The following is a 15,465-nucleotide window of genomic DNA, read 5'->3' as shown; positions in this document are numbered from 1 at the left end:
ATAGTGTGAGAGTCCAGTCCATAGTGGATCTAACATAATAGTGTGAGGTGGGGTAGGGGATAGCGGGGGGGGGGTGTATATTGTAGCGTCTCAGAAGAGTTAGTGCTGCAAGGGTTCTGGGTATTTGTTCTGTTGTGTTTATGTTGTGTTACGGTGCGGATTGTCATTCTTGTTTGGTGGGTTCACAGTGTGGCGCATATTTGTAACAGTGTTGAAGTTGTTTATACGGCCACCCTCAGTGTGACCTGTATGGCTGTTGTCCAAGTATGCGTGGCATTCACTTGTGTGTGTGGAAAGCCGTAGATATTATGTGACTAGGCCGGCACGCAAAGGCAGTGCCTTTAAGGCACGCCCCCAATATTGTTGTCTGGGTGGAAATCGGGAGAAATTCGGGAGAATGGTTGCCTCGGGAGATTTTCGGGAGGGGCACTGAATTTCGGGAGTCTCCCGGGAAAATCGGGAGGGTTGGCAAGTATGACTGGGAGACGCAACTGCTCTGTACTTCTCCCTATGTCCGTACTGTGGCGTTTTAAAAAGTCATACATTTTACTTTTTGAAACTGATACCGATAATGTTGGAATAATTGTTTGTAAGTTATCACAAAAGAAACGTTGTATTATGAATGCTGTCTTTCGAGGCCTAACAAGAGGAAGAAGGCTCGTGAAACGCCACTGTGATTTCAACACGGACAGATGGCAGGATCCGCTCAACTTCCAGAGGAACTCTCTTTGAAGTGTTAAACGAACTCTCTCTGAAGTATTTCACAAACTCTCTTCCAACTATTTGGTAACCGAGGTCAACGCTATTTACGACCCGCTGCCCTCTTGAAGTTGCTGTGGTCAGGAGACGGGAGGGGTTATCCATTGTCCTCCAACACCTGCCCCGGCTGGATCCAGGAAGAGCCCAAGCCCGAGAAATCCTCTTCTTGGTCTTCAAAGCGACCGAAAACAATGACTGCTTTACATACTTCCCATTCCTGCTGTGACATGTGTTGGTGCGTGAACATTCAACATCTGAATAAATGAGGAGACGAAAACCTTCTTCGTCAGAGCGTGGTGCAGGACTGTACAGAGAGTGCAGTGGCCATGTCTCTCCTCAATATTGAGTCCAAATTGAATTCTGTCTCTGTTTGATTCCTTGCCTTTTGTCTTGTTTAATAGATGTCCTCAGTGTTTGAACGTGACAGATAATTTCCGATATTACATTTGAAAGGATTTATCGGCCGATAATATTGGCAGTCCGATATTATCTCTAGTTCTTATAGGTCGGAAGGTAGGGCCTGGCGGAGGTCTGTGCTATTTGAGTACTTTTCTTCATCATTGTGTTTACCGTATTTTCCGCACTATAAGGCGCACCGGATTATTAGCCGCACCTTCTATGAATTACATATTTCATAATTTTGTCCACCAATAAGCCGCCCCGGACTATAAGCCGCGCCTACGCTGCGCTAAAGGGAATGTCAAAAAAACAGTCAGATAGGTCAGTCAAACTTTAATAATATATTAAAAACCAGCGTTCTAACAACTCTGTTCACTCCCAAAATGTACGCAAATGTGCAATCACAAACATAGTAAAATTCAAAATAGTGCAGCGCAATAGCAACATAATGTTGCTCGAACGTTAATGTCACAACACACAAAATAAACATAGCGCTTACTTTCTGAAGTTATTCTTCATTCGTAAATCCTTCGTCTTCGGTGTCCGAAGTGAAAAGTTGGGCAAATTTACGATCCACTGGCAGATGTTGGCGTCGTCTGGCGCTGCCTACTCCTCTTAGTGAAGGTGTGTTCGCCTTCTGTCTTCCATTGTTCCCACGCAGTTAGCAGTCTAGCTTCGAATGCCCTGTTGACACCAATATCTAGCGGCTGGAGGTCTTTTGTCAATCCACCCGGAATGACGGCGAGTATTGAATTACCCGGTAAGCGTGTCAGCGTGTCTCTCAATGTGCTGTTATGAGCTAGCAAATATAACAACTACACTACCCAGCATGCAACGATAGTTACGAGCATGCGCGGTAGCCCTGAGAAGTTCCCACGCAGTTAGCAGTCTAGCTTCGAATGCCCTGTTGACACCAATATCTAGCGGCTGGAGGTCTTTTGTCAATCCACCCGGAATGACGGCGAGTATTGAATTAAGCGTGTCAGCGTGTCTCTCAATGTGCTGTTATGAGCTAGCAAATATAACAACTACACTACCCAGCATGCAACGATAGTTACAAGCATGCGCGGTAGCCCTGAGAAGTTCCCACGCAGTTAGCAGTCTAGCTTCGAATGCCCTGTTGACACCAATATCTAGCGGCTGGAGGTCTTTTGTCAATCCACCCGGAATGACGGCGAGTATTGAATTAAGCGCGTCTCTCAATGTGCTGTTATGAGCTAGCAAATATAACAACTACACTACCCAGCATGCAACGATAGTTACGAGCATGCGCAGTAGCCCTGAGAAGCGATGTTGTATGCTGGGAGTTCGAATGTGGTTATGAGCACGCTGTGAGAAAACGTTGAGAACTCAGTTAACACGCCTCGTCTGCATTATTTATAATTAGACAGACAACACACTTAATAGGAGCCATTTGGGGTCTTTACATAAACACACAAATGGAAATGAAACGTCACATATCCCAGCATGCACCGCGCGCTTCTTCTACGGGGAAAAAAGATGGCGGCTGTTTACCGTAGTTGCGAGACCTAAACTTTATGAAAATGAATCGTAATAAAGCGCACCGGGTTATAAGGCGCACTGTTAGCTTTTGAGAAAATTTGTGGTTTTTAGGTGCGCCTTATAGTGCGGAAAATACGGTATATGCTGATTGGCTGGTAGAATCACATGACGGGGGGATGGCGTGGCGCAGTTGGGAGAGTGGCCTTGCCAGCAACCTGAGGGTTCCTGGCTCGATCCCCACCTTCTACCAACCTCTACCAAGCGCTATACAAGTCTAACCCATTTACCATTTACCGTTTATTTGCCTTATCGTGAAGCGTCTTTGGATCATTTTGACCAAGTTATTATTATTATTATTATTAACTGGGATTTATATAGCGCTTTTCTAAGTACCCAAAGTCGCTTTACATGTAGAACCCATCATTCATTCACACCTGGTGGTGGTAAGCTACTTTCATAGCCACAGCTGCCCTGGGGTAGACTGACGGACTGAAGTTACCAAATAATGTACCTTGTGCAATAATTAAAGGTCTACTGAAATGCGATTTTCTTATTTAAACGGGGATAGCAGGTCCATTCTATGTGTCATGCTTGATCATTTCGCGATATTGCCATATTTTTGCTGAAAGGATTTAGTAGAGAACATCGACGATAAAGTTCGCAACTTTTGGTCGCTGATAAAAAAAGCCTTGCCTGTACCGGAAGTAGCAGACGAGTAGCGTGACGTCACAGGTTGTGGAGCTCCTCACATCTGCACATTGTTTACAATCATGGCCACCAGCAGCAAGAGCGATTCGGACCGAGAAAGCGACGATTTCCCCATTAATTTGAGCGAGGATGAAAGATTCGTGGATGAGGAAAGTGAGAGTGAAGGACTAGAGGGCAGTGGGAGCGATTCAGATAGGGAAGATGCTGTGAGAGGCGGGTGGGACCTGATATTCAGCTGGGAATGACTAAAACAGTAAATAAACACAAGACATATATATACTCTATTAGCCACAACACAACCAGGCTTATATTTAATATGCCACAAATTAATCCCGCATAACAAACACCTCCCCCCTCCCGTCCATATAACCCGCCAATACAACTCAAACACCTGCACAACACACTCAATCCCACAGCCCAAAGTACCGTTCACCTCCCCAACAGCACATATATTTCCCCAAAGTCCCCAAAGTTACGTACGTGACATGCACATAGCGGCACGCATGTACGGGCAAGCGATCAAATGTTTGGAAGCGTACTCACGGTGCCGCGTCTGCGTATCCAACTCAAAGTCCTCCTGGTAAGAGTCTCTGTTGTCCCAGTTCTCCACAGGCAATGGTAAAGCTTGACTGTCATCTTTCGGGAATGTAAACAATGAAACACCGGCTGTGTTTGTGTTGCTGCAGTCGGCCGCAATACACCGCTTCCCACCTACAGCTTTCTTCTTTGCTGTCTCCATTGTTCATTGAACAAATTGCAAAAGATTCACCAACACAGATGTCCAGATTACTGTGGAATTTTGCGATGAAAACAGACGACTTAATAGCTGGCCACCATGCTGTCCCAAAATGTCCTCTACAATCCGTGACGTCACGCGCAGGCGTCATCATACCGAGACGTTTTCAGCAGGATATTTCGCACAAAATTTAAAATTGCACTTGAGTAAGCTAACCCGGCCGTATTGGCACGTGTTGCAATGTTAAGATTTCATCATTGATATATAAACTATCAGACTGCGTGGTCGGTAGTAGTGGGTTTCCAGTGACGTGCAGTCACTAGAGGCAGGTGAGGCGGGGCCTCACCTGCCATCATGGAAAGAAAAAAAATGTAAAAAGAAAAAAAAAAAAATTAAATTGTTGTATGTATCCAGTGATTATACAATAAAGTTATTTTCCATTTAACTTCACCAGTTTTAGATTATTTTTATTCAAAATCGCTGAATTTTCACATTTGCCGTTCAAATACTGAGAAGAGACGGTGCGGTGATCAGCAGCCAGTCGAGGCACGTCACTCAGTGCCTCACCATGGATTTCGGACTCGGCTAACTGCTGGCCTGCTGTGCAGTGAGACCGTATTGCTATATGAATTATATTATACATTTCCACAGTTTAGTTAGCTGAGGTATATAATGTACAGTGTATTTTGTCAACAACTGTATGTGTGTAACGTATTTCTTGTGCTGAGCGATCATAAAACTGCTGCGAAGACGCACTGTGTGAGGCTCGCAGTAATCCCGCCTCCTGGTGGTAGAGAATGCACTCCCGCCGTAGAATGCACGGGAGTGTTATATCAACTAAAGCCCACACTTAAAATTTCCACGTGCAAGAAAGAATCTATTTAAAAAAGTTATTTCATAAGAAGCCAAAAAGTGCAAAAACAATAATGTTCGTGTTGGAGGAGTTGTGAATGACTGCAGGGCCACAACATTAGGTACACCTGCAGACTGCAGCACGGATTTCATATTTCATTCATTCACAACTCCTCCAACACGAACATTATTGTTTTTGCACTTATTGGCTTCTTATTATTGAGCTGCTGCATTTTTTGGTTGGATTGTTTATTTCTTTTGAGTAACTTACTTCAACATTTCTAAAAGGGGAGGAATGTAATAGAGTGATCTATGTTTGTCTGTTGCCATCTCCTGGTGAATGTTGGCTATAGCGTACTGGGGTTACTTTTTGGTTGGCCAACGATTTACGTGGTGTTGCGCACCTGACGTCAAGTGTGTTGAGTCTGTTCTGAAGTCTACAGTAAAGAGACGTACTTCATCACCTCGCCTGGTTATTGCCTCCAACCCAATATTTTTTTTATTAAATGTGCTTTTTAGTGTGCTACAGTTTGTATGTGTAAAGTTAAAGTTAAGTTAAAGTACCAATGATTGTCACACACACACTAGGTGTGGTGAAATGTGTCCTCTGCATTTGACCCATCCCTTGATCACCCCCTGGGATGTGAGGGGAGCAGTGGGCAGCAGCGGCGCCGCGCCCAGGAATAATTTTTGGTGATTTAACCCCCAATTCCAACCCTTGATGCTGAGTGCCCAGCAGGGAAGAATGCTGGTATGAGCTTTTAAACATAACCCGTTAACTGCTGCCAATCAAATGGTGAATAAGATACTCTTTAGGGTTCATATGTTTGTAAATCTGACTGTGATGAAGTCAGTGCCTCACCAGCCATCAACCTCACCGCACGTCACTGTGGGTTTCAGTAGGCCTTTAAGGCAATAACGCACGTTTTTCCTGCCGACAAACTATTATTAAACTGTTTCCTGTTACTGCATACTTGCCAACCTTGAGACCTCCAATTTCGGGAGGTGGGGGGTGGGTGCGGGGGGCGTGGTTGGGGCGGGGGCGTGGTTAAGAGGGGAGGAGTATATTTACAGCTAGAATTCACCAAGTCAAGTATTTCATATATATATATATATATATCCCCGCGACCCGAAGGGAATAAGCGGTAGTAAATGGATGGATATGGATATATATATATATATATATATATATATTAGAGATGCGCGGATAGGCAATTATTTCATCCGCAACCGCATCAGAAAGTCGTCAACCATCCGCAATCCACCCGATCTAACATTTGATCAGAACCGCACCCGCCCGCCATCCGCCCGCACCCGCCCGTTGTTATATATCTAATATAGACGATGCAAGGCATTAGTGAGGTTATAAAGCTTTTGCCTGTTAAAGAAAGGAGACTGATCCAATGCAGCACAGACATTCGCGTGCCACGCTGTCACGACCCAGACGCACACCAGTGCGCAATCATATGGGAGCCGCGCTGAGCGCACCTCCAAGCGCGTCTCGCTGCAGGCGACGGCCGGGTATATGGGCCCGACGCTCCAGCGCCATCCATTTTCAGGGCTAGTTGATTCGGCAGGTGGGTTGTTACACACTCCTTAGCGGGTTCCAACTTCCATGGCCACCGTCCTAGCTGCTGTCTATATCAACCAGGGTGAGCCCCACCCCTTTCGTGAGCGCACTGCGCGCGGAGTAACCCCTGTTACGCGCCCCCGGCAACAGGGGTGGCGGGCAGGTTAGCTGCGCGGGCGGAGCGTGCGGAGTGACCCCTGTTACGAGCCCCCGGCCACGGGGGTGGCGGGCAGGTAAGCTGCTTACCTGCTGCGCGTGACGCCGGCCGCGGCGAAGGCGGACGAGGCGGGGTGTCGGTGCGGTGGGCGCGGTGGTGACCCTGGACATGCGTCGGGCCCTTCTCGCGGATCGCCTCAGCTACGGCTCCCGGTGGGGCCCTCTCGGGGGAAGGGGCCTCGGTCCCGGACCCCGGCGAGGCGTCGGGGGCCTTCTCCGCTCCGTAAAAGTGTCCATCTCTTTTTTTTTTTTTCTTCTGTTGTGGCATATGCAGCAGGTGCCTGCTCGTTTTTCGTATGTGGGTAACAACATTTAACTATGTATATATATTTCCGAATTGGTTTAACTGCCACCCGCCTGAATCTATTTAAAATCTAATTTTTTTTTATTTCAACCGCCCGACCCGACCCGACCCGCGGATAAAATCTAATTTTTTTAAATTTCATCCGCCCGATCCGCGGATAATCCGCGGACTCTGCGGTTGTACCCGCAAACCGCGCATCTCTAATATATATATATATATATATATATATATATATATATATATATATATATATATATATATATATATATATATATATATATAAATAAAAGAAATACTTGAATTTCAGTGTTTATTTATTTACACATATACACACACATAACACTCATCTACTCATTGTTGAATTTAAGGGTTGAATTGTCCATCCTTGTTCTATTCTCTGTCACTATCTTTCTAACCATGCTGAACACCCTCTCTGATGATGCATTGCTGTGTGGCACGCACAAAAGTGCTTTCATCAAATGCACTAGATGGCAGTATTGTCCTGTTTAAGAGTGTCACAACATTGCTGTTTACGGCAGACGGACTGCTTTACTGTAGACGTTCTTTATATTGTGGGAAAGCGGACTCAGGTCCGCATGGAGCTGGAGGGGGCGTGGCCCCCAGCTCCGCCTGAATTTCGGGAGATTTTCGGGAGAAAATTTGTCCCGGGAGATTTTCGGGAGAGGCGCTGAATTTCGGGAGTCTCCCGGAAAATCCGGGGAGGGTTGGCAAGTATGTGTTACTGTCACCATTCTGACAGAGCAGTGTGTCACTTTGACGCGTAGTCTGTGGAATCAGCCTGGCGAGGTGAGCTCGTTGGCAAAGAGGCCGCATGTTGACAGGTGGCTTTAAACTTGTTAGCGGTTAGAAGCCGTTCAACCACATACAGCAGACACGGGAGCGATCACAAAAGCCGACTCCAAATGAGCAGCAATGAATGTGTTCAAGGTTTCTCAGACAAGGTACACTGGATGAGCTGGGTGTAAAAGAAGAAGATCCATCAAAGACCACGGACCTCACAAACGGACACATATTCCATCTAGCAACAGACGGTTGATAACAAAAGAAGAGGAAACTTGATTTTAGCATCATGCAAAGAAGTTGCTAAATATACCGCTGCAATGCTGGGTGCAGTGAGGTCAGAGGAAATCTCCAGCGAAGGCTTTAGGCTCATTAAGGATGAGGATTGATCTCTGCAACACCTTCTGCCGGAGACGCAGCAGCTCCGGCTCGGCTTGGGCCAGCTGGCACAAAAGAAACTTGCCAGGACCCCCCAATTGTAATCCTTTTGCCCAATGATAGTGATGATGCCCACCAGTGGGACACCCCCCATGAAAATTCAGTTCATACCTTTAGTGATAGGATCTTACGGTCGTATGATTCGGGTGATAAATAATGCCCCAAAAGGGGGGGAAGGGTATTTTTTTCCAGTGTCTGAGCATTTAAGTTAAAAGTCCATCTCTTGTGTCTCTTGTGTGCTTAATGAAGGGATTAGTGCACACTCTCGCTATATGAGCCATTCTCCAGCGCACAATAGCCTTTTTGAAAGAAAGTTTTGTCAAGGCTTCATTAGCAATGGCCTCCAACCGGGCGGTGAATGCAGGACACATTTGGAGCAATTACTTGGGCCGAAAACAACTGTCAGTCATTCTGAAAGGGGAAGGATCCTAAGTACTACACTTCTTAATCCTTGGTGCTATCTTCCTTGCATCCTTGCGGTCCTTTTGTTGGGGTTTTTCTTTTTTTTACGGTTTACGTGGACGGGACACCGTCAGCACATCCTTTGCTCACTTGAGTGCAAGGGGAGGGGGATTTGGAGGACTTAACATGGAGCAACAAGTGCCCACTAAAGACCGGATAGTGTCAGTCGACTACTTATAGTCTAGAAGGACACCATGCATGCGACGTTGCCCGCTACTGGAAGCTACAGTAACGTTGGCAGGATCACTTTGTTTCTCAACGTCTAACTACAAGGCTTACTTTCAATAGTTTGTTCGGTTTTTCATTCTCATGCGAAGACAACCATGTGAGTTTGTTGGACTTTTTGCAAACAGTCTAATTCCTTGGTTTATCCTGAAAAGAAAGGGATCCATAAACTCTATTTCCACCTTCAACAATCAACCAAATACGGATGCATTTGTCAATGGATACCCCGGGAATCATGGAAGACGGTTGCCTAGACAACTATGACATGGTGAAAGGTGCCGGGTCCAGCTCCTCCGGCGGAAGGGTCCACAGCATTGATGTCATTCTGGGCTTCACGAAAGACCAGGACCCCCTGCTCCACACTGTGGACGATGACAGCCAAAAAGGCTGTAGGAAAAACTCAGACAAGCAGGACCCATATGTACATCTGGCAGAACTGGGTGGCGACAATTCGGAACATTCGTCCTACCACGGTGAGTCGACCGCAATCAATTTTTTTTAGGTTTGGGTTGAAAAGAGTGCCGCAGAAGTTCCTTTTGTTTTGTGACTTTTAACTCTTTTTAGAGAAGAGTACATGATTACTTGTAACTTTCCTAGTTCTCTGATGCAGAATTTGAAGTGCCCTTAAACTCCAAATTGGTGAAACACCATGGTGCATTAAGGGCTGACATTATTATCTCAAGATGAACATTAACCATCAATGGTTGTAACAGTTTTTAGTTGAAAGGAAACCCAGTAAAGTTGCTTAGCACAGTTCAGACTAACAAAGGAGCAGGAAGTGAAGACACCGAGTCGGTGAATTACATAACAAAAATTAACCGTTTTCTTTGAGAAGCGAACTACCTTATTTACACCCCCGCATCATTCGCTAGAGCTCTATCTAAACTACTGCCGAGCTAGTCTACGACTCGGCCAGGACAAACGTTCTTGTCTAGAATTACTATTGTGTATGTTAGTGTATTGCATATGCCTCGTTTTTGGTCTACAAGCAAAGTCTAGATTACAGTAGTGCCGGCAAAGGGGGGGGCAGGGCCTTGAGGCTTAAACTGGTAGCATCTGCTACTGTAGGATTAATTGAAGAATTCAGTGAAAGATGTCAGGAAGACCCCTGATGATAATGCCTGCAGTCAAGATTTCACTACTAAACTACTACAATTAGAAAAACAAATTATAGGGTTTGTGGTATTTGTGGACAGCAACAGTCAAGACAAGGCACATATCTGTGTTATCCTTTCAGTGTCCGACCTGTTCTCCAGCGACAAGTGCGATGAAGATATGAGTAGCATGCAAAACAACATAGACGGGGCCGAGCAGTCCCCCAAAAACATCATGGAGGAAGAGCACTCCAAGAAGAAACACCGGAGGAACCGCACCACCTTCACCACCTACCAGCTGCACGAGCTTGAGCGAGCTTTTGAGAAGTCCCACTACCCGGATGTCTACAGCCGCGAAGAGCTGGCCATGAAAGTCAACTTGCCCGAGGTTCGCGTCCAGGTAAAAGACCACCAGCAGCATCCCTTTCATCCTTGACAAACTACACAGATTTTCTGGCAACTACCTCCAGGTTTTCATATGCAGTCCGTCTTAAAACTACACACCAAAGGACTGAAGCCTTAGTTGAAGTTTGTTGTCCCACTTTCATCTATTAAGAGATGGTATGAAGCCATGTCCTTAGAGCCTGACCTACTGTCCAGGTCTTGGTGTAAAGCAGAGTCCTTGGTGGCTGAGGTACTGGGCTTTGTAAGAAATTAGTTTTGCTAAAAAAAAAACAGAACATGATTCTCTTTGGTGACCTTTCAAGTTCCATGCTATAGTCCAGAGCAGACCTATAACCATTGGGCCCAACCTCTTTGGCAGAAGGTTTCAAACCCGCAACTCCCTATTCCAAAACAAAGTCACTTTCATCTCATGAATCTATCTGAAAAAATATTGGAGATGACATCAATATCTTGACTCTTCCTGGCCTCAGATGCCAAGACTACTTTCTGCAAGAATCAATGTCGCTATCTTGATGGTGATTTTGAATTCTAGTTTCTATCCCAAGCTTTTGGATTGATCTTGAATGATTGGTATCCCAGTCAATCAAAAGCAGGGCTCTATTTATATATTCAGCATGGTGTGGCCCGACCTGTTGACTGCCATCTTTGTCCACTTTACTGCAAATGACAGTTTTTTCTAACTGGTCTTGATGAACATGGGGAAGGGGAATTCCAGTGTTTATTTAGAAATACTTGCCCAGGAGAACTTGAGTACTATGAAGCATGAAGCCATTGGAACCAGACTGGCGCCGTGACTTAAGGTAACGTTTCATGTGTCTATGTCTAGGTGTGGTTCCAGAACCGCAGGGCCAAGTGGCGTCGTCAAGAGAAGATGGACACCACCACCATGAAGCTGCACGACTCGACCATGCTTTCCTTCAATCGGCCCCCAATGCACCCCGGCGCGGGGTCGGTCGCCAATGCCTTGCCCTTGGACCCTTGGCTCGCCTCCCCCATTCCCAGTGCCACGCCAATGCCCATGCACACCATCCCAGGCTTCATGGGCTCGCCTCAGGCACTTCAGCCCGCATATCCCGGCCACAGTTTCCTCAACAGCCCGACCGGCTTGGTGCAAGGGATGCAGCAGGGCGGGGGGCCGCCACCTTACCAGTGCCCGGTCGGATTCAATGACAAATACCCCATGGAGGACGACAGGAGCTCCAGCATCGCAGTGCTCAGGATGAAGGCCAAAGAGCACATTCAGTCCATGGATAAAACATGGCAACACATGTGATCAGTCACAGGACGCTTATTTGTTTTTGGCTGCTTCAGTTGAATGTTTACAATTTATGTTTTGTATGAAGGAGAGGGTTGCCAAGCACAGGAACTTTGACTTATGTCTTGATTTGGATGGATTTATGAAGGACACATTATTGGTGGTCATTCGAGGATCAACTACGCAGATTTATATATATTTACGGACGAAAATACTTCAAGTGAATTCAAAGTTCTCTTTGTCATCATGACTTCAGTCAAACTCCAGTGACTTGCGTCTAATTAGGTTTAACACTCTTCTGTTTGAATAAACGTCTTAACCCTGGTGTAATGTTCATATTGTTGTTACTCAGCCAGCGTTTGTGGGTCTGATGGACCCGTTGCATTTTGTGGCTTTTAATGCCTCGCAATCAAACACTTTTATGTCAAAATACTGAACAGATGTTTATTGGGATAAGGTAAACATCCGTTCAGTATTTTAACATAAAAGTGTTTGATTGTGAGGCATTAAAAGGCACAAAATGCAACGGGTCCATCAGACCCACAAACGCCGGCTGAGTAACAACAATATGAACGTTGCACGGAAAATTTCTCTGCCAGTTTCTGCATCCCACAGGGATCCTTCTTTTGTGTTTCTGCACCTGCGGTTGCAACATTGTTTGTCAACACCGTCTGCTCTCATTTTCTCGCACAAATGACCCTCTGATGTTCTGTGTACCTACACTCTGTCCCTCCTCCTGTCTAGGAGTCTGATGCACCTGAACAGATGTTTATTGGGATAAGGTAAACATCTGTTCAGTATTTTAACATAAAAGTGTTTGATTGTCAGGCATTAAAAGCCACAAAATGCAACGGGTCCATCAGACCCACAAACGCCGGCTGAGTAACAACAATATGAACGTTGCACGGGAAATTTCTCTGCCAGTTTCTGCATCCCACAGGGATTCTTCTTTTGTGTTTCCACAACTGCGGTTCCCACACAAGGCTGCAACATTGTTTGTCAACACTGTCTGCTCTCATTTTCTCGCACATTCTCGCACATTTGACCCTCTGATGTTCTGTGTACCTACACTCTGTCCTCCTCCTGTCTAGGCCTGCTGTGTGTGTGTGTGTGTGTGGTACACAGAACATCAATGTCCACACTTCTATTATACCCAAAATGTGTAGGGGTGTGGTCATTAAATATGTATTCTGATATATGTTCTTCACAGAAAATGAGCCAAAGTCAGCGAGTCTCAGTTTGAAAAATTCATTAATTGTATCATTTTTCTTTGAATAAAAAAATGAAAACGGGTCCCACAGACCACAAGGGTTAAGTCCAAATAGCACACCAGACTAACAAAAGTTACTAAAAGTAAAGGTCAAAGTGTGTTGTAAACTATTGTACTTCAGATGAGACTCACACAGACTGTGAAGAATCAGAATTGGACGGTGTAAAACGTGCCGATCATTGCTAAACTGCATCGAGTTAGACCTTTTTGGCGCACACGGAGTCACAACCAGGGAGGCCTGTTGCAAGTTAAAGAGTGTAATCTGGTCCAGGAGGCTAATTTAAACAGACAAGCCTGCCTCTTAACACCTAATTACTGTTTTTAAAGCGATTAAGTCCAGATCCTCAGTCATAGACAGAATGCCCTTATATGGCCCCTCAAAAAGTTTTTGTTTTATCACTGAACGATCAAACCAGCTTGTTTCGTTATTGTTAAATGACAAAAATAAAGATGTCAGCGTTAATCTCTTGACTGTCATCATCTACATTCTGCTTGTTGCCAAAATATTATTCTCAGTCATTTTCCCTTTGCAATCTTTTGAAGTCACATTTTAACCGTCACACAAGTGGAACAATAATTTCACCAATTTCTAACACAACCAAAACAAATTAAAACTACTCACCCTCTGAAGATGCCTGGCCTACACAGAGGATTTTTTGTAGAGTCACCTAGTGGCCGTTCAGAGCTACTGCTGATACATTCAATGTCCTCTGTGGTTAAAGTTAAAGTTAAAGTTAAAGTACCAATGATTGTCACACACACACTCTAGGTGTGGCGAGATTATTCTCTGCATTTGACCCATCACCCTTGATCACCCCCTGGGAGGTGAGGGGAGCAGTGGGCAGCAGCGGTTGCCGCGCCCGGGAATCATTTTTGGTGATTTAACCCCCAATTCCAACCCTTGATGCTGAGTGCCAAGCAGGGAGGTAATGGGTCCCATTTTTTTATAGTCTTTGGTATGACTCGGCCGGGGTTTGAACTCACAACCTACCGATCTCAGGGTGGACACTCTAACCACTAGAGCGTCTGGCGTTTCCATCTCGGCCATCATCACAAAACAAACAAACAAAAAACACGAAATAACCATTACGAGTCAATGACAGAGCTCTAATAAATCTGTTCTTGGGTTAAAATGTTACTATCAAAAAACTCTCAGCTAACCTAATGGCTTAGTTTGAAAGATTTTTGCCATTTTTGACCACTGTTTACCAGTAATAAAACTAAAACAAATTAAAACTACTTACCCTTTGAAGAGAATAGGGAGACAGGCGATAGAGGGAATGCCATTTCCAGTTCGGTCATTGTTTATCCTTCTGTAATGACATCACAAAAAATAATTTAAAAAAAAGTCAAAGAAAAACCAAAACACAAACTAAAATTTTCTGACGGCAACATTTTCCATAAAATTTTGGTTTAACTACAAATGTATCCCCACTTTTGGGGCCAAGTTTGACGATATGTAAGGTATTGTTGGCAACATTTCGTAAGTCCACATTTATCTCCTGTTTTAGGCAGCTAAACACACATATACATTTATGTATACATACATGTATATATGTATGTGTATATATACATATATGTATGTGTATATATACATACATGTATGTGTATATATACATATATGTATGTGTATATATACATACATGTATGTATATATACACATACATATGTATGTAAACATATATGTCTATACATATATGTATTTGTATATATACATATATGTATATATACACATACATATGTATGTAAACATATATGTACTGTATATAGCTGCAGTCACCCCTGCAATCCCGAGAGGGACAAACAGTAGAAAATGGATGGATGTGTATAAATATGTGTACATACTGAATATACATATATACATCCATACATATATAAACATATTCATACATATGTATACATATTTATGGACATACATATATACACACATATGTATATATATATGTATATATCTATGTCCCTATATATACATATAAACAGAAATACATATATATAAACAGAAATACATATATATATATATATATACACACACACATATACGTGTATATATAATATATATATGTATTTCTGTATGTACACATATATATATATGTATACATACATACATACACATTGTATATATATATATATATATACACATATATATAGATAAATATATATGTGTATATATATGTACACATACATACATACACATTATATATATATATATATATATACATATATATACACAATACAGGCCAAAAATTCTCCCCATTTAATGTGTTTTCTTTATTCTCAGGACTATTTACATTGTAGATTGTCACTGAAGGCATCAAAACTATGAATGAACTTGTTGAGTTATGTACTTAACAAAAAAAAGGTGAAATAACTGCAAACATGTTTTATATTTTAGTTTCTTCAAAATAGCCACCCTTTGCTCTGATTGCTTTTTCGCACACTCTTGGCATTCTCTCCATGAGCTTCGAGAG

General features: G+C 43.8%; 1 protein-coding gene across 1 annotated transcript; it reads left to right on the top strand.

Annotated features, from left to right (window-relative positions):
• Positions 1-8,688: 8,688 nt before the first annotated feature.
• On the top strand, positions 8,689-12,067 carry LOC133618988 (retinal homeobox protein Rx2-like). The gene is made up of 3 exons (XM_061979849.1): positions 8,689-9,446; positions 10,211-10,467; positions 11,299-12,067. Exons 1-3 carry the CDS (start codon positions 9,179-9,181, stop codon positions 11,743-11,745), a joined length of 972 nt encoding a protein of 323 aa, XP_061835833.1. The 5' UTR covers positions 8,689-9,178; the 3' UTR covers positions 11,746-12,067.
• Positions 12,068-15,465: the final 3,398 nt, after the last annotated feature.

This window comes from Nerophis lumbriciformis, linkage group LG19 (assembly GCF_033978685.3).
Source record: "Nerophis lumbriciformis linkage group LG19, RoL_Nlum_v2.1, whole genome shotgun sequence".
Lineage (NCBI taxonomy): Eukaryota > Metazoa > Chordata > Actinopteri > Syngnathiformes > Syngnathidae > Nerophis > Nerophis lumbriciformis.
Note: the sequence above shows the minus strand (reverse complement) of the source record. Positions and strands in the feature narration are given on the sequence as shown.

Coding starts and splice junctions, on each gene's coding strand:
- LOC133618988 (XM_061979849.1), top strand. CDS start 9,179: ATGCATTTGTCAATGGATACCCCGGGAATCATGGAAGACGGTTGCCTA. Junction 9,447..10,210: donor GGAACATTCGTCCTACCACG/GTGAGTCGACCG, acceptor TTATCCTTTCAG/TGTCCGACCTGTTCTCCAGC. Junction 10,468..11,298: donor TGCCCGAGGTTCGCGTCCAG/GTAAAAGACCAC, acceptor GTCTATGTCTAG/GTGTGGTTCCAGAACCGCAG.